General features: G+C 38.8%; 1 protein-coding gene across 9 annotated transcripts in view; it reads right to left on the reverse strand.

Annotated features, from left to right (window-relative positions):
• Window positions 1–19,222, reverse strand: part of HECTD4 (HECT domain E3 ubiquitin protein ligase 4) — a 231,704-nt gene that overhangs the window by 98,265 nt on the left and 114,217 nt on the right. For 4 of the 9 annotated variants that reach the window (XM_032240122.1, XM_032240103.1, XM_032240093.1 and 1 more), the window contains exons 11-22: window positions 19,079–19,219; window positions 15,601–15,833; window positions 15,081–15,226; window positions 12,878–12,948; window positions 11,842–11,947; window positions 11,147–11,267; window positions 9,740–9,868; window positions 7,212–7,336; window positions 5,276–5,429; window positions 4,677–4,777; window positions 2,527–2,725; window positions 237–383 (exon numbers count right to left, since the gene is read on the reverse strand). In XM_032240122.1, the coding sequence (XP_032096013.1) occupies window positions 237–383; window positions 2,527–2,725; window positions 4,677–4,777; window positions 5,276–5,429; window positions 7,212–7,336; window positions 9,740–9,868; window positions 11,147–11,267; window positions 11,842–11,947; window positions 12,878–12,948; window positions 15,081–15,226; window positions 15,601–15,833; window positions 19,079–19,219 (1,673 nt within the window). The remainder of the gene's footprint in view (window positions 1–236; window positions 384–2,526; window positions 2,726–4,676; window positions 4,778–5,275; window positions 5,430–7,211; window positions 7,337–9,739; window positions 9,869–11,146; window positions 11,268–11,841; window positions 11,948–12,877; window positions 12,949–15,080; window positions 15,227–15,600; window positions 15,834–19,078; window positions 19,220–19,222) is intronic. The other 5 variants (XM_032240131.1, XM_032240140.1, XM_032240155.1 and 2 more) reach the window with 3 other exon arrangements.

Genomic DNA, 19,222 nt, shown 5'->3' on the forward strand with positions numbered 1-19,222 from the left:
CAACTTCTATCCATGGAATAACTTGTGAAAGGGAGTGAACAGGGGTCTCATGTCCTACAAGTGAAAGGAGGGTCACTCTGAATAGAAGCAGGAGTTGATGGGCCTGGAAAGGTGGCCCCACCTCAACAAAAGGCCCCATGGCAAATGTTTTTCTGGGATTACAGTTAGTACTTGGCTCTGTGAGGACTGCAAGTTCATTTTCTTTTCTAGGAAGCAATTATGACTGGATACCATACCTTCACCAAGTCTTTCGGCCAGCCAGTTCCTAAGACACTACGGCTGCCATATCCCAGTGTGTTGCCTCCATATTCAGCAACCTTCCTACTGTTTGTGTTAGGCCCCGCATATATCACCAACTTCAAAACAGAAAATATACTGTTAGACTGTAAAAGAAAAACAAAAACAACATCTACAAATAAAAAGTCTGCAAAAAATTGTGTTTAAAATACAATTATAACCAGGCATTGGTGTCATTATGGTATAACTAATATTTCCTAATTTTTTAGGTATAACTGATACTAGTTTGGATGCAATCAGTCATTGGTATTTACAGGGAAGCCACAGAGTAATAACAATTATTAATAACAAGAAGTATACTTTTTATATTACCATGCTTTAATTGGCTTGGGGATCTCCCATTAAATAGTTACACTCAGCTATTGTACATCAATATTTTTGAAATAGTTGCTTTAATACTAATTAATAACATATAACTCATTAATAACAGTTTGGCCCCTTAAGTCCTCCCCAAAATCAATAAAGTGAGCAAATACAGATGGAAATATGGTTATATCTAGCACAACAACAAAATAAAAGCACCAAAAAGCAAAATCAATGAATAAATAAGAATTTTTAAAAATGCAACAAATTGAAAATAAGCCATATATTCTTAGAATGTTGCTTAATGGTAGAAAAAGAAAATGATACAAATTTGGGTCAGAAAGGGGGCTGCTGCTTCTTGGGTCAGTTTTCATGTATCAGTATGTCTCTAATTCATTTATAACCAGCTGGCTGACTTTCTAATAGGCAGAAGAAACATTTATAGCTCATTTGGCATTCAAAGACTTCCACAGGAAAAATAAAGCTCTGGCTTCTGTAAATACCAAACCCTGTCTTCTAATGTGCACTTTGACTGCTTCTTACTGTGTCTAAGTTCAGATTTAGAAGCTCCATCTTCAGCCCTGAATGCTTATTATTTTGTGATTTCTTACCCTTTGGGGCCTTTTGCTGACACCAGCCAGGGACCACTGGAAAAGTAAATGTACTTTCATCCATGTAATAAGCCTCTTTGTGCTTCATCATTTTACACTAATGTCTACTGCAGGCATAGGTTAGCTCATATCAGAAATGCAAATTACGTTTTTTAAAAGAGAAACAAAAAGACACCAACTAAAATGGCAGCCTCTCCCATTTCTATATTAAAAGTCACTTTACCTGGACCTAGGAAATGGGGGTAGTCAATGCCAGGAGCTATGAAGTAGGGTGGGCTGATGCTAGGAGACACATTTCTGAAAGGCCTACTAAAGATCAACTCATACATTTTCTTGCTTCCAGCTAAGGTGAGTTTTGAGGACAAGTCTTTGGGGGCACCTGGGAATTTTCACTATCCTAAAAGATAATGGGGAAGAGGATTCTATAACTTGCCCAGAAATGTGTTTCACCATCTCATAGTATATACAGTTAAGACGTCCTTTATTTTTAACCTAAAAACCTCCCCAGATAGAATTTTTTTTAAAGCCAGCCTCAGAAGTCAGAATCCTCTACTAGGATTTAAGCCCATTTGCCCTCACATAGTTCACAGGAAAGAGAGACCACAGATCACTAACAAGAAACATTTATAGCTACATAAAGAGAGTATTCACGAAGCTATTAGATAATCCTCTAGCTGTTCTTTCATATGTTACATATTTCGTTAGCCTTTCCTCCCAAGACTAACATGACGGGTTACAATTCAATAATTCTAAGTAGAAGAAAATGCTTCAATCCCTAAGATGCTTCCTTTCGTTCAACTGTTAAGCCACCAGGTTGGAAACTACTCTTCCTCAAAAAAAGAAGAACAAATGTTTAAATAAATATAAACCAGATCCTAGCACCTCTGAAACTCTTCTAAAAAGCCACCTTTTCCCAAAAGATACATGAGAAGCCCCAAGAATTGGGCAGTGAGACCTTTCTAGATGAATAGACATCACACATCTGGAGGAACTTCAAGCACACAGGGAGGGCAGGGGGTAAGCAAAACGAAAAGGGACATTTCATTCCACTCAGATCTAAGCATCTGAAAGCTTACAAAGTACACTTTCAACATATCATTAAAACATTGTTCTTAGACCTCAGAGGTAGTGTTTCTTTAACTCCCTCAATCACTACCCTTCAAAGATAAAGAACTTTATCTTTAAAAAGTTCTCCTTAGAGATATCTGCAGACAGAAATCAGTCAAGAATGGTGACCAGCAGCAAAGAAAAATAAGAAGCATCTAAGAATCAGCTTACTCAAGGTGGAACCAATAACAACCCAATTCGTACTTACTTTGTCATAGTCATATTGTGAAGAGCATCTGCTATCAAATCTAAGGTACAGGCAGCGAGCTCCTGGGATATGGACCGTTTCTTTAAATTTATAGTTGTCTCTGACAGGGTGGACTGTTTCCACAGTCTTCCCAGCAGCCCATGGGGCAGGAATCTTTAAACCAGTGAGAAATCCTGGCTCCTCCTTCTCTTCTAACATTCTAAACAGAAAAAGAGAAAATGATTCAGCTTAGCAGGCAAGTTAAGGAAAAATAATGTAAACATTAAATTGCTCTTTAATTTTCCAATCAGAAACATTTAAAAATTTCTCCATTTAAGGGTTTTTTTCTTTGTTGTTATATATTTGCTTTTTTTTTCTTTTTTGCCTTTTTCCAGGATAAAAAACAGAAACATGTTTTCATTTTTCCCTCTTTTCAAGGGAGAAGCCCAGTTGATATCCAGGAGAAGACCTGATCAACTCTCATTTAAAGGTACTCAGAAAAAAAAATGGATACTGTAAAGGATCCTTAAGATTGGCCCCTTTCCAAATCCCACAGGGTTGGCATCCTATAAAAATTTCCTTTTGTTGATATCTACATGCCAATTGTTGAAAACTCCAAAAGTCTACATAACTACTTTTTACTATAATTTTTACTAAAGAAAGGTGCCTTCAAAGGTTCTCTTACCTACTATAATTGAACTCTCAAGGACTTCATGGAGCCTGAGGTTGTGGAATACAAACTCCTAAGACTTAAACTTAGCTGCCATGAAATTCTCTTATTCTTTCAACTCTGAAGCTTGAGCTGCAAAGCCTTACTGTCCAATATGGTAGCTACTAGTCACATGTGGCTATTTCAATTAAATTGAATTTAAATGAAATAAAATTTAAAATTCAGTTCCTCAGTCACATTAGCTATCTTGCAGGTGCTCAATAACAACCTGTCGCTATGGCACTAGACAGCACAGAGAGAAGTTTTTATCACTGCAAAAAGCTCAATTCCATATCTTTCTGCTCTAGAGAAACTCAGGAAATCTTTCCTTTCTGAACATTTTTTTTTAAGTTCAGCTTTAATGCAACCTAATTGACATAATAAATTGCACATATTTAAAGCATACAACTTGATAAGTTTGGACATTTGTTATATCTATTACGTTTCCTTCTTCCTTTTTGTAACCACTCCATTTCTCCCCTAGGTGAACACTTACTTGCTGTCTGTCACTAGAGATTAGTTTGCATTTTCTAGAGTTTTTTATATATGAAATCATATAGTACATGACCTAAGGGGATGCAGCTTCTTTCGCTCAGGGTTTAGTATTTTGAGATTATATACATGCTGTTATATATAACAATAGTTCATTCCTTTTTATTGCTGATTAGAGTCTGTTGTATGACTATATCACAATTTATTTATCCATTCACTTATTGATGGACATTTACGTTGTTTCCAGTTTTGGGCTCTTCTAACCAAAACTGTTGTGAACCTTAATGTAAAAGCCTTTGTAAGAACTTTGCTTTCTTTTCTCTCGTGTTAATACGTAAAAGTGAAGTCGTTGAGTCATACAGTAGATATATGTTTAACTTTTTAAGAAACAGCCAGCTGGGCATTGTGGTTCATGCCTGTAATCCCAGCACTTTGGGAGGCCGAGGTGGGTGAATCACAAGGTCAGGAGTTTGAAACCAACCTGGCCAACGTGGTGAAACTCTGTCTTTACTAAAAATACAAAAATTAGCTGGGCATGGTAACCCACGCCTGTAATTCCAGCTACTCAGGAGGCTGAGGGAGGAGAATTGCTTGAACCTGGGAGGCTGAGGTTGCAGTGAGCTGAGATCATGCCACTGCACCCCAGCCTGGGTGACAGAGCAAGACTCCATATCAGAAAAAAAAAAAAAAAAAGAAAAGAAAGCCTAACTGCCTGCCAAAGTCATAACATTTTATATCCTCACTATTAGCATATGAGAATTTCACATCAATTTTGAACTAATCTCTGATCCATGGGGAAATTTATTCTAACCAGTTGCTATAAATCTACAGTTACCTAAAATTTTCATTCCAAAGTCTCTTTTCACAGTTAGATAATCCTTGCTAAAAATCATTGTCATAAAAAAGAGTACTAGGCTTTCACCAGAAGAAAACAAGAAAAGAGTTCCTGCAAGGAAGCAGCATCCATTACCTCTCATCAGGGAACAGCCTACACTTCTGGTCTGGTGCACCACATGGGGAACAGCCCACCTCAGCAAAAACTGGACACTGCGTTTTAAGCAGCAAAGCCGTCTGAAACACAAAACCATCATTATGTCTTTGAGTGCCACTGTCAGTTATCTGAATGGTATAAGAGCCAAACTTAGAAGTCTCTCTTAAATTACCTTTTTACAATCCTTCACCAAGAAATGCTGTGCTACTTAGACCACTTGACATTATTTTACTTAATGCTGGAATGGAACACATCATTTATATTAGCTACTATTAGCTGGCAAGGGACTCAGGAGACAAACTATAATGGTAGGGTTTTAGTAGCATTGTATATTAGTATTTTTACAGCTGATTGGCTATGAACACTCACTAAAAGATTGCACTTAGTAATTTAGCCAAACAAAATATTTTCCCTTAATATTTATTTTTATGACATGATATTTTTCTTCATTCCATCATTATTACCCTTAGTTTCTGAAAGACAGGATTATGTTTATTCTGTCTTCAGCGAAAGCAAACAGCCACGCTGTGAAGCAGCTTGGCCAAAAAGCAGTTCATTTGGCACATCAAGGATCATACCTGGCTGGTATAGAGTACCAGCTGCACTAGCTGAGGCATCAGGGCATCGGCCATGATCAGAGTCTGTAAATTTGGATGCATCAGGGAGGTCAGTAACACTGGAAGAAGGTGACCAAGCATAGTAGCCTTAGTAACTTGTTCCAAGCCTTTTAACCTACAAAAAGTTCAAGAAAAACACACAGCCTAAGCAACGCCCAAACACGTGAAGAAGCAACTAATGTCATCTTTATCTGACAAATTCTCTTAAACTGCATCTCCTTAAACTAGTTAAGCAATTTCAGTGATAGCAACTCAGTCCACAAATTTTCCACCTTCTGCCACTGAAGGAGAGGGGAAGAACAGAAAGTTATTAATGGGTTTCACCTTCAATCTGTGTTTTTGCCAAAAAGTTTATAAAATGCCTTTTTTTTTTTTTTTTTTTTTGGGAGACAGGGTCTCACTCTGTCACCCAGGCTGGAGTGCAGTGGTACCATCAGAGCTCACTGCAGCCTTGATCTCCTGGGCAGAAGTGATCCTCCCATCCCGGCCTCCCAAACTGCTGCAATTGCAGGCGTGAACTATGGAGCCAACCTACATGGCACCTTTGAAGCACTTTACAAATGGGTTCTAAAATGCCAATAGCTACTACCTGTAAAGTTCCCTGCTGGTCACTATGCTACACTGGGCACTCTAAAAAGGAGGAAGTGAATGGCTACAACATTGATTCGCCTGCCCATAGCTATGACATCCATTACTGGTCTAGAGAAAGTGAGGCTTGTCTGGTACGTGCAGAAGCAGGCAGATCTTTTTCCCCCCAATTTTCTTTTATTATAGTAAAATAAATATAGCATAACATTTACCATCTTAACCATTTTAAGTGTACATTTCAACGTTATTAAATAATGTGCAACTATCATCACCATCCATCTCCACAACTCTTTTTCGTGTTATAAAACCAAAACTCTATACCCTTTAAACAGTAACTCCTCATTTTCCCCTTTCCCCCAGCCCCTGGCAACCACCATTCTACTTTCAGTCTATATGACTTTGACTAATCTAAGTAGGCAAATTTTAAATTTATCTTTAAAATCACATTCTTAATATCCCTGTCCCCTGCTAGTAAATTAAGGAATGCAAAAAGAAATGGATTATGTAAATTCCCTAAGGCTATTTGGGATATTGGTATTGGAACCAGAAACTCAGGCTCTCCCATTAGATTGAATTACGTATTACTAAGCCTCAATGCAATGCTTATCTGGTTATACTGTTCTCAATCCCAACCTCCTATCTACTTCCTAGGAGTGAGCAAGAACCAAGGCCAGAGTAACAGACAGGGTTACAAAAGCAAAAATTACACTGTAGGATTCTTTTAGATCTAACATTCAAATCGTCAAAAAACATAGTGGGCAATGCATCTCTAAAAGCAAACCACAGCAGAAGTTTTCATGTGAAGGGCTGAGAAAGGGCTTTATTCCTGTGAAAAAGAAGTTTGCCCTCTATATAGGTCAGTCATGTATTTAGAGAAGTAAAATTACAGTAAAATCTTGAGATATCACATCAGTGTCATCTTTTGAGTAGCAGTTGATAAGTCACTTCTTCCTTCCAGAAGTCTTTATCATGAGGAAACTAAGTATGCATGGTGCTGACCTCAATAATTAAAGGAAAGGCCAGTTTGGGAGTGATGACACTAGAAGTCCCAAGTGGCAGAGATCAGGCTATGCCCTCCATAACCTTGCTACCCTTAGATCATGGCTGTTGGTCCAGTCTCACCTGAAAGCACATGAAAGAGTGTAACTGCACTTGGCTTTCAAGCACTTGCCCTTTCAGCCTATTCTCACAAAAATCTATCTATATAAAACTAATCCTTCTATATTCTGTTCTAAAAAGATTTAGTTTTAATAAACAAATTTTTCTTTCCGAAGGGCAGCTGGTCACAGCCCACAAATCCATTCCTCACCTCTGCTCACGGTCTGCTATGTCACTATTTATGAGGGCAGTTGTGACCTGCTGTAGCATTTCCAACACTTCATCACATCCAGTCAGGATTTGGGTGGCAAGAGCCAAAATACTGACTTTTAGCTCCTAGGCAGAAAATATCATCATATTATTTTTAAGCTTTGTGATGAACGTACGTTCACAGTGACAACATGAAATGATGTATTTAATGATGCATTTCCAAATGAAATAATGAGGTGGCCAGAATAAGCCCAAAGCAGTAAATTCTGCCAGGATGGCAAGTAGCAATTTGGGAGACCAGGGTCTGGAGAGCTGACAGAAATACGCAGTATTTCAGAGGGATCACACTGAGTCCCTAGGAGAAAAGGCCTATCTCCCATCCCATCCAGCACAAGAGAGCTCCTGGTGGCCAGCCCAGAAACTGTCCAGGTGGAAGACTGCCTTGGGTGGTATGAGGATAGCTAAAGAGAAAAACAGAACAGTAAAAGGTGCATGTAGAGGCGGTGAATAAAATGAGACAAAAACACAACATTCTGAAACAGTACAAGTGACCTTTTACTTAATGTCTTAAACCCATCACACTTGAAAACAGGCAGTTAAAAAAATTCAATTAAAGTAGCAGGCAGTTACAGGCAATTAAACATTAAAATAACAAAGAGTTCATGGGAGTACAAATACTAAATAATGCATTAAGAAAGACTAGCTAACATCATAGAAATGTTTAGTTTACAGTTATTTTCAATTAAAAAAAATACAAACTCTTTAGGGGACATGTATGTGTTTTTTAACTTTTCCCAAGAAACCTAGACAACTAAGCCTATTCAGCCTTTCGTAAGAGTCTTTATATTTCTCTCTATGGTTTAATTAAGAATATGCTAAGGCTAGGCCGGGCGTAGTGGCTCATGCCTATAATTCCAGCACTTTGGGAGGCCGAGGCGGATGGATTGCTTGAGGTCAGGAGTTCTAGACCAGCCTGGCCAACATGGTACAAACCCCATCTCTACTAAAAATACAAAAATTAGCTAGGCATCGTGGCTCACGTATGTAATTCAAGCTACTCAGGTGGCTGAGGCAGGAGAATTGCTTGAACCTGGGAGGTAGAGGTTGCAGTGATCTGAGACTGAGCCACTGCACTCCAGCTAGGTAACAGAGTAAGGCTCCATCTCAAAAGAAAAAAAAAAATTTTACTAAGATTATAATTGAGCCTTCAAATAGACAAAACTTTCTCATTGCTAGAATTTTCTGAGGTCTTTTTTACTATTTTGATTGATTGATTGATTGATTGAGACAGAGTCTCACTCTGTTGCCCAGGCTGGAGTGCAATCAGGGCTCCCTGCAACCTCCGCCTCCTCAGTTCAAGCGATTCTCCTGCCTCAGCCTCCCCAGTAGCTGGAATTACAGGCAGGCGCCACTAGGCCCAGCTAATTCTTATATTTTTCAGTAGAGACAGGGTTTCACCATGTAGGCCAGGTTGGTCTCGAACTCTTGGCCTCAAGTGATCTGCCTGCTTCAGCCTCCCAAAGTGCTAGGATTACAGGTGTGAGCCATCACACTCAGCCATTTTTAGTATTATTGAGATTTTTTTTTTTTTTATCATTAACAGAGTAGGAACTCTGAACTAATGATGAGCCAAATCATGCTTTAAGTCACACTAATGACATGCACGATCATCTACTGACTCCATACCACATAGCAGCAAAGTGCCAGGTATTTACAGGGCTTGTTGCTAATACAGCAACTTTACAAAGAATATATTATTGTCCTTTTTTACTGATGAGGAAACTAAGGCAAGAGAAGTTAAATATTATCAACAACTTGCATGTATGTCTGCCTATTTAAAAATTTTGGATTATACGATGAGATAAACTCATAAATACAAACTATCAGATATATGATTTAAATAATATATACACATAAAGGAGTGAGAAAAGGGCAAACTGTAATGGCTTTTATCTTTAACTATGGCTTCCTTGGTTGATTTTTCAGTGTGGTTAACATTTTAAGAAAGAATAAAATTCTAGTTGATTTCTCTGATTCTCCCACAAAGTTGAAATTCTGAAGAACAATGCAAACAACAGCCTTGAGCATTGAGATTATTCCACACGAAGATTGAGAGAAAACTATCATCTTTTAAAAGTTATTTTAATCAAGAGAATAAACCATCAAAAATTTTAAATTATTTAATGCTCCAAGATTTATAGATATATGTATGTCTATATAGATATAAATTTCAGGTACATATGAGATCACTTGTAAGTGCCATATTATATAGTTTTTAAAAGAAGATGGAAGTAAACAAAGGCACAAAAGGTTGACAGGAGCACATGGATGGCACATTATGAGTGTCACAAATATGGTGACCACTGTGCAATGACATAAAAAATCTGTGGAATGAGTGGCCTAATGTTATCTCTCACAAGAATATAAGCCACAAGGTGAATTCTGACATCATAATACACAGAAATTTAGCCAATCAACTGCTTTACACACTGGGTAGAACACATCGTTAAAATAAAGCTTGGTGTTTACCTGTACCTTCAATGTCTCTCCCTGCAAGGAGCTGTCACTGTCATCATTCTCATCAGGTTTAATCAAAATAGTGTTACTGAGAAGATGATTCTGAACTGCCATCAGATAGCGCAGGCAGGAGGATGCAGCCTTTAATACAAATAAGGGCATTTAAATGATCTAAACCCTACTGAAAGAGTGATCATGTAATCCTCATGTTTTTAAAAGATTTTGACAAAGAAAACAAAAAGAGAAAGTACAGAAAACAGACGAAGTTAGTTTTTCACGTGACTTATTTCCATATGGCTTTCCATACGTACTTTGACACATTTACTATAACTTTCTGCCTTTTGCTACACAATCCTCACTAATCAGAATACTTACTTGAATTTTTCCCTCAATAATTATTCTTCCCCCTCCCTCTCACACACATCTACATTATAGAAGAATACCCAAACCCTTAAAAGAATCTTTTGATTCCTATTGGTCTCTATAAAACTTTACTCACGGTTTAGAAAACAATGTAAAATTAAAAATTAATAAGGGAATAAACTCTCACTAGATAAAAACACCCAATTCTGATCAATTTATTGCATCAAGTAATTTTCAGCAGGGGGAACAGTCTCTGGAAAAAGTTTTTCAAGTGGATTTGTCTAGCTCTACATTTCTAAGTTAAGTAGTAATCTACTGACTTTCATAAATTATTATTATTATTATTATTAGAGATAAAGTCTTCCTCTATCATCCAGGCTGGAGTGTAGTGGCACGGTCTCAGCTCACTGCAACCTCTGCCACTCGGGTTCACATGATTATCCTGCCTTAGCCTCTTGAGTAGCTGAGATTACAGGTGTGCACCACCATATCTGGCTAACTTTTGTATCTTTAGTAGAGACGGAGTTTCACCATGTTGGCCACACTGGTCTTGAACTCGTGACCTTAGGTGATCACCCGCCTTGGCCTCCCAAAGTGCTGGGATTACAGGCGTGAGCCACCGTGCCTGGCCTTTCATAAATTAAGTCTGTATGTATACACACACCTGTCAATACAATAAAATGAAAACAGGGGGCCGGGCGCGGTGGCTCACGCCTATAATCCCAGCACTTTGGGAGGCCGAGGCGGGTGGATCACGAGGTCAAGAGATCGAGACTGTCCTGGTCAACATGGTGAAACCCCGTCTCTACCAAAAATACAAAAATTAGCTGGGCATGGTGGTGCATGCCTGTAGTCCCAGCTACTCGGGAGGCTGAGGCAGGAGAATTGCTTGAACCCAGGAGGTGGAGGTTGCGGTGAGCCGAGATCGCGCCATTGCACTCCAGCCTGGGTAACAAGAGCGAAACTCCGTCTCAAAAAAAAAAAAAAAAAAAAAAAAAAAAAGAAAACAGGGATGCTTGATATAATTTTTCTTTCATTAAGCACATTTTTACTTACAGGCACAGTTGAAAGGAGCTTTTGAAAATCATCTTTAGAGACAGTTTGGCACTTGGTGATTAAGATACAGGATTCTCGTACAACAATCTTCAGAATGTAGTGTAAAAGTTCATCATTTAGTCTTAAAAATGCAGGAAAAATGTAACAATAAAATATTGATGGTTTATTGATAAAAGAATAAGTTTTACATAATTGGTGTAAGATGACAAATAGAAGATACATAATTAATTGATTCTGTAAGCAAATCACCTTAGTAATAATGCTAACAGCTAGCTGTATTATTTAAACCAAACTAATAGAAATCAAATGGCACCCAACTACCAAGTCAATGAATTTTATAAATAACACAGAAAAACAACACCTTCATCCCCTTCACCAGCTCTAACACACATACTCAGCCTTTCTCATAGACTAGCAATTTGGATAGTACTCTGAACCAAGATCTCCTAAATAAGTTCCATCTGTTATTTCTGCTACAGACCCTTTCCCCAGGCCCAACTTACTTTACTGATAAAACTGAAAGGTGCAATTATCAGTGCCGAGGGTAACTGGAATTACCTGGTCCACGTTTCAGGTTTAACATGCTAACGATCATATGCATTTTAACAGGAGACTGAAGTCGATCAAACACATTTAAATGTAAATTAATGACTGTGAACACAAAGTCTAGGAATGAATAATATAACTGGTGTCACCTGTAATGATCATCCTCATCGCTGCCAAATCGGTTGTTTTGGAGCTGTTCAGCCAGATTGGTTAGGATCACATCCCGTAGCTGGGAGAGTCCACTGTTTCTCTCTCCTAACAAGGGACAAAGCTCCATAAACTACCTTGGTAATGACTACCAGAAAACTGATGCTATTTTTAAAAAGTGTTTAAACAAATAGATTGTTGGCAAGCTAGGGGTACTAGACATACAGAAATATAAAAATAAAAGCAGCAAAAATGACATCACAACAAATCTGACTTTTTAACTAGCATCCTGATCAAAGTGTAATTACCCTCTTGATATATCATTAAGTGTGATTTTCAGTTCCTTAATGTTGCTTTTTAATGCCAACTGTCTTTAACAAAGTAACTTTTGCTGTTGTTTAGTCTAAGAAAAAGTTAGGCTCCAATGTGTGAAGACAACTGGCTTAGAAATCACCAGTGTCATTATTTTATTCGTTAAACATCTATAGTCACATACATTATGCTAAGCAGTGGAGTCAGAAACTTTATAAAGCTTACAGATATATAAAACACAGTTTTTGCTGTCAGTCTGGCTGAAGTATAAGCATATATGTAGATAGGCAGATACATTCTTTCTTTTTTTTTTGAGATGTCTTCTCGCTCTGTTGCCCAAGCTAAGTGTAGTCACGTAATCAGAGCTCACTGCAGTCTCAACCTCCTGGGCTAAAGCAATCCTCCTGCCTCATACTTCTGAGAGCTGGGACAACAAGGTATGGGCCACCATACCCGGCTAATTTTTTTTATTTTTTGTAGAGTCAGGGTCTTGCTATATTGCCCAGGCTGGTCTTGAGCTCCTGGGTCAAGTGATCCTTCTGACTTGGCCTACCAAAGTGCTGGGATTACAGGTGTGAGCCACCATGCCTGGCCTGCAGATACATTTTTTTAAATATGCTGACTAACATATATAAAGAAGTCTCAATTATCTTAATATGGAGTTGTTTTCTTGAGGACAAAAAAAAGGACAGCTGTTCAAAGATAATTTAAAGGATTACTTCTTACCTTCTGTTAAGACCAGCTTAAGTAAGTTATTGATTTCAGTTTCACCTGGGTACAAGATATTTAAACCAGAGCTGAAATGACAAAAAAGTCAAAAATATTTAATCAAATGTTCTAAAAATCAAAACTCTAAATATTTAAATTCTTATTTTTATTAAAGATGCCAATTGGATTACATAAAACTGTGAAATAACTTTTATTTTTAAAAAATTGAGACAGGGTCTCAATATGTTGCCCAGGTTAGTCTTAAACTCCTGAGCTCAAGCGATCTACCTGCCTTGGCCTCCCAAAGTGCTGGGATTACAGGTGTGAGCCACTGTACCTGGCCCAAAAAGGTATTTGAATCTAAATTCACTGTCACGATCCAGTCCAATCACTTCCCTGATAAATGGCATTCCTCTCCTCCTCCTGCTCCTCTGAATTACCAAAATGATGTTACTTGGGGCCAGACGCAGAACTGGTTAAAGGGAATTGGTAAGCTATGAAAAGTCAATGTAGTCAAGCCTACATATACTAATTGTGCCTTCCCAAAAAATCACTTAAGAAAGTGAATTTCTAATTCTCAGTTTTTCCAAAAAGCAGGGAAGAACAGTATTGCAAATAGCATCAGAATCTTTTTTCTTTTCAATTCTTTATTTGTGTGTGTGTGTGTGTGTGTGTGTGTGTGTGTGTGTGTGTGTGTGTGTTTTAGACAGAATCGCACTCTGTCGCCCAGGTTGGAGTGCATGGAGTATAGTGGTGCGACGTTGGCTCACTGCAGCCTTGACCTCCTGGGCTCAAGTGATCCTCTCATCTCAGCCTCCTGAATAGCTGGGACTACAGGTGCATGCCAGGACACCTGGTTAATTTAAATATTTTTGTAGAGATGAGGTCTTACTATGTTGCCCAGACTGGTCTCAAACTTGACCTCAGCAATCATCCTGCTGTGGCCTCTCAAAGTGCTGGGATTATAGGTGTGAGTTACCACACTTAGACTGTTTTCTTTTTCAACTGAGTTTTAACATTCAGTCAATTCTAAAATGTACAATCTGGTAAGTCTGACATATGTATACACCAATAAAACCATCACCACAATCAAGACAGTGAATATACCTATCTCCTCCAAAAGTTTCCTCAGAATATCAGATTTCAATCATTGCCTTAATGCTCCACAGAAAGAGATTTGAAGCATAATGTACTGTGGAAGGAAAACAATGCCCTGTCATCTATGCTCACCCTTATCATATGGATCTTTCAGACCAACCACCCAGCTCTCTCGGTCACTAAATTATACTTGGTCACTTTAAGGCTGTATTCCTGAATAAAAGTTCTCTGTGGCCAGATGCAGTGGCTCCCACCTGTAATCCCAGCACTTTGGGAGGCCGAGGTGGGTGGATTATCTGAGGTCAGGAGTTTGAGACCAGCCTGGCCAACATGGCAGAACTCCATCTCTACTAAAAATACAAAAAAATTAGGTGGGTGTGGTGTTGGGCACTTGTAATCCCTGCTCGGGAGCCTGAGGCAGGAGAATTGCTTGAATCTGGGAGATGGAGGTTGGGGTGAGCCGAGATTGTACCACTAAACTCAAGCCTGGACGACAAGAGCAAAGCTCTATCTCAAAAAAAAAAGTTTACTGAACTAAAAAAAAAAAAAGATTGACAATAAATAGAAAATGGCCTGTAAATTCTGCTCTCTTGTCTCAAAAGGTTTTAAACAGATTGATAAAGGCTCGCACTGTTGAGCGCTTACTTTGAATCAGGTCTTACCTTAGGAAAACCTCATAAACCCATAAAACAGGTGCTATTTTTATGCCCATCTTACAGCTTAGGAAATGTGAATCTTAAACCAAGATCATACTAGTAAGCGGCAAAGTCTAGAACCCAGGTCTGCCTGCTGCCAAAGCCTGCTTCTTAACTACCCTGCCACATTACGCAAAATGAGAATATCAGCTTGCAAACAATGAAAATATCCGCTTAAAGGGTTTTTTGTTTTGTGTTTTTTTTTTAGATCCAAACAGTGAGATAAGGAAATGTAGGTACATAGTTGGCTTTGGTGCTCTGAGGGTGGGGCCACAAACCCCTCTCCATTGAAATTATTCCCAATCCATGAAGTCCCGACTGGGGGATGGGGTAAGAGACATTTGTACTACCAGCTTTCAGGGACGATTACAATGCTTTGCAGAAGAATCATTTTGCAGAGAGAATTACGAAAATCATTAGCTGTTTACCTGATGGCAAGGCAGACTTCCTTCTGAATTTCAGGGCAAATTTGATCTTTTGGTGCCATCAACAACTGCCAAAGAAGCAATCCCGACCGTCGAATGATGTCTCGATTCCTTTCAGTTTGTGGGCTGAAGAAAAATTTAAATACCACCTACAGAAACATAAGGAGTTTATCTAAAAATGCTAATTCTACTGGGGATAAAATTATCCCTACAAAGAAAGTACATGGTAGATAGCCTATGAACAAATAACCAGGTGAATTTTTTTAACCACAATCTCTTCTATTGTATAATGGTATAATTATAGTAAATATTTTGCATATATTAACTGCAATGAGCTATGTATAGCAATATTTCATTAATTACAGTGCAATGAATGTAATTCTAATTACAGGATTAGAAGGTGGGTAAGATGCAGAACAGGAAAGTTATTAAATTTTTATTCTGGTAAAAATGAACTGGCTGAAGCCAAGGTTTGCATTTCCTTTTCTCTACCATCTTATTTATCTCAAAACAGTGTATTTACCTGAAAGACAACGAGAATGCAGCGTATAATACAGGTATCTCCATTAACCATGGCCTTCTCCATAATGTCACAAATACTGCTAAGATGGTGTGCTTCAATTGGATGCTGCTTGCCCAAGACACTTGTGATTGGAAGATTGGGGTTGGTAGCAAGAAGATTGAGTTGGTGTATGCACATCGCACCAACATGGTGCAATAACTGGTTTATAACCTCATTCGTGGTTATAGCCTCTTCTAGAAGATGAAAAGGAAACTGAGTGAGGAAAGACGTCTCTATGGGTGGTCCCCAAAGAATAGGCCTCTGACTTATAAAAGGGTCATGTGCACTAGGAAAGGGTATTTTGGCTATAATCTCTTTTACTGCTGCCAGAGAACCCTTCTCCCTGCCACAGGTGCTAGGGTGAAAACACTTGGGGAGTTCATTTGTTTGGAACATAAGTAGCTACCACTTGCTGTACCCTTTCTATATGCTGAAGAATGAGCTGAATGCTTTACATGGTTCTCAACTTAGACTATTTTAGCCCTGTTGTAGATCAATAAACCAAGAGTTAGAGAAGTTACGGAACTTGCCCTAGGTCACACAGCTAAGAAGTGGTAGAGCCGGGATTTGGACTCAGGCCACCTCAGTCCACAGCCCCTGTTGGTAACCATTCTAGTAAAACCTCTCCAGTAAAACCTCTCCATGTCCCATGGCTGCTCCACATTAGAACCCCTATAAATGGCTCCCATCTATATATGGCTCCTCATGTTTGACATGTTAAGCTGAAAATGTCCATTAGATAACCAAGTGCAAGTGAATCCATAGTATGCAGTTTAGGCAAAAGGTTTGGGAGTCACTAATGTAATGTAGACTTTCTTTTCTACTTTTTGCTTTTTCAAAAAAAAAAATAGCTTTATCAAGATATAATTTACATTCCACAAAACTCGCCTACTCTAAATGCACAACTCACTAAGTTTTAGTAAATTTACACAAATACCATAATCAAGAATGAAAGCTGAGAAAATACACTGACCCTAGAGATATTAATTATCGTGGTGATTAACATTTGTCTACAAGTTCTCTGATATGCTTCTTCCAGGAAGTGGAGCTTAATTCCTCTTCCCTTCAGTGTGGTCGAGACTAACAGAGTATGGAAAGGGAAAAGTCGCAACTTTATAGTGGAGAAACCTGGCAGATGCTATTTAAACCAAGTGATCAGTTTTTAATATCACTAGTAATAAGTCATGTCAATATCATGTATCCTGGAATATGATGTAATTAATATGAAGGGGATATTGCTTCTGTGATATTCTTCCCCAATCCATAACATCAGTTTAACCATGAGAAAGCATCAAATGAACCCACAGAGAAGGACATCCTAGTCTACAAATGCCTGACCAGTACTCCCCAAGTGTCCTGTTTTGCCCTTCAGACAGAACAACTCTACCAATCTATGGCCCAAGTTTGCTGCTTTCTTCTCCCTGCAGCTCAAATCTGTAGTGGAGTCACTCTAATGAATTTTTCTTTTCAAATCCAGAATTTCCATTTCATTTTTTTTAAATAATTTCTTTACTGAAATTCTCAATTTGCTTAATCATAGTCATCATACTTTCCTTTAATTTTTTAAGCTTGGATTCCTTTCGTTCTTTAAACGTATTTATAATGGTTGCTTTAAGTCATCTGATTTTAAAGTCATCAGTCCAACACCTGAGTTTCTCCTGCATTTCGTGGTTACTGATTTCTCTTCTCAGTTTATTTATTTATTTTTTCAAATCCTTGTTTCATTCATTCATTCATTCATTCATTCATTTATTTGAGACAGAGTTTTACTCTTGTTGCCCAGGCTGGTGTGCAATGGCATGATCTCAGCTCACTGCAACCTCCACCTCTCAGGTTCAAGCGATTCTCCTGCCTCACCCTCCCAAGTAGCTGAGATTACAGGCACCTGCCATCATGCCCTGCTAATTTTTTTGTATTTTTAGTAGAGACGGGGTTTCATCATGTTGGCCAGGCTGGTCTCAAATTCCTGACCTCAGGCGATCTGCCCATTTCAGCCTCCCAAAGAATTTGGATTACAGGCATGAGCCACCATGCCTGGCCTCATTTTTTTTTATTATTATTCTTGTTTTTCTTTTTTCAGCCTGGCTTCCTAGGGGTTCACCCCTATCTGTATCCCTTAGTGGTTGTCAACCAATGATTGTGCTCCAACACCTTGAGCCAGTAACACTTTTCACCCTGGATGGATCTGTGTGTTTTGGAGGAACTGCAGCAAAGTTCAGGCAGTTTTAAACTCTGCCCTGGTTTTTACTTCCTGTTGGGCCCTCTCACAGCTTCGCATGTGTATGCAGACTCATGTTGAGCCACGGTTATGTGAGTAGCTTAGGCTGTCTTAGGCCTTTTCTGTGTAGGTGATTGGTCCCCAACAGCTTTCTCACTATCCAGATCTCACTAGTAACCTTCTAGCTAGTCGGCTGGGCCACTGCTTGCCCTAAATGGAATCATGATTTAAGACCAGATGAGCCACTGGTTTCTGTTGTTTGCCACCAAGATGACTACTATTACTGACAATGCTAATAGACTTGAGGTTTTTCCATGCTTTGCTCCTAATAGCAAAGCTGCTGCTTTTCACAATCTTCCCCACTCTGAATTATTGTGCTGACCAAGCTTGATGTGGTCAGCAAAGTAATTGTCTCAGAGCAGACTGAGGTGGAGGATAGGAGCAGCTTTAGCTAGGAACACCACAGGCTGCCACCATCCTTACCCAAACCAAAGTTCAGGGTTTTTTCTAACGAACAACCACTCTCAATTTGGTGTATGCGTTGGCAATTTCCAGAGCCGGGAAACAGTTGTTTTTGATAATTTTGCCTGTTTTAGTGTTGCTTTATGGGGAGGGGGCTTGCTGAGTGATTCATTCCTCCATATTAGTATAGTTGACTTTAAAGCAACAAGATTTTAAGTTAATATTAACTTAATATTAAGAATGTTCATATTAATATTTAAAAATACAAAGGTCCTCATTGGTAATTCTATCTAACTATAAGTTTGTCTCAAACTCCCAACCTCGGGGAACCTGCCCACCTCTGCCTCCCAAAGTGCTGGGATTACAGGCGTGAGCCACCGTGCCCAGCCACCTAACTATAAGTTTGTATATAAACAAGTCACTATCAATGCAAAACACTACGACGGCATATAATCCCATGCCAAATACAAATAATCAATTTTTACACCAAAGTTCCAACAGTTTCAGGAAGGACATGACAATTTTTCTTTAAAAGCATCTATGGACCACCTCAAAAGCTCTATTTACATACTTATTTGCTTAATCATAACTCATCTTTCATGGTTACAGGTAACAAAAGACTTTAGGTTTCAAAAGTTCAAAGAGGGAAAACTGGTGACACATTTTGGGGTCGGGCTATGTTTTCACCTACCAATGCTGTGGTATTCTCTCACATTTCAGAGGGAAATCTTTTCCTGTAAGACCCTGAGCCCACCTCACCTTTGGGCTCAGTGATAATGTGACTGACTCCAAGTCTCTGGCAGACATAATGGAAGGCTTGATTCCCAGGGTTACACCACTGATCGATATAGTCATTAGAGCATGTCCATAGCATGTTGTTCACTGTGTCATAACACGCGCCTG

This window comes from Sapajus apella, unplaced genomic scaffold (genome assembly GCF_009761245.1).
Source record: "Sapajus apella isolate SASKATOON/1434 unplaced genomic scaffold, GSC_monkey_1.0 scaffold2, whole genome shotgun sequence".
In the NCBI taxonomy this organism is placed as follows: Eukaryota; Metazoa; Chordata; class Mammalia; order Primates; family Cebidae; genus Sapajus; species Sapajus apella.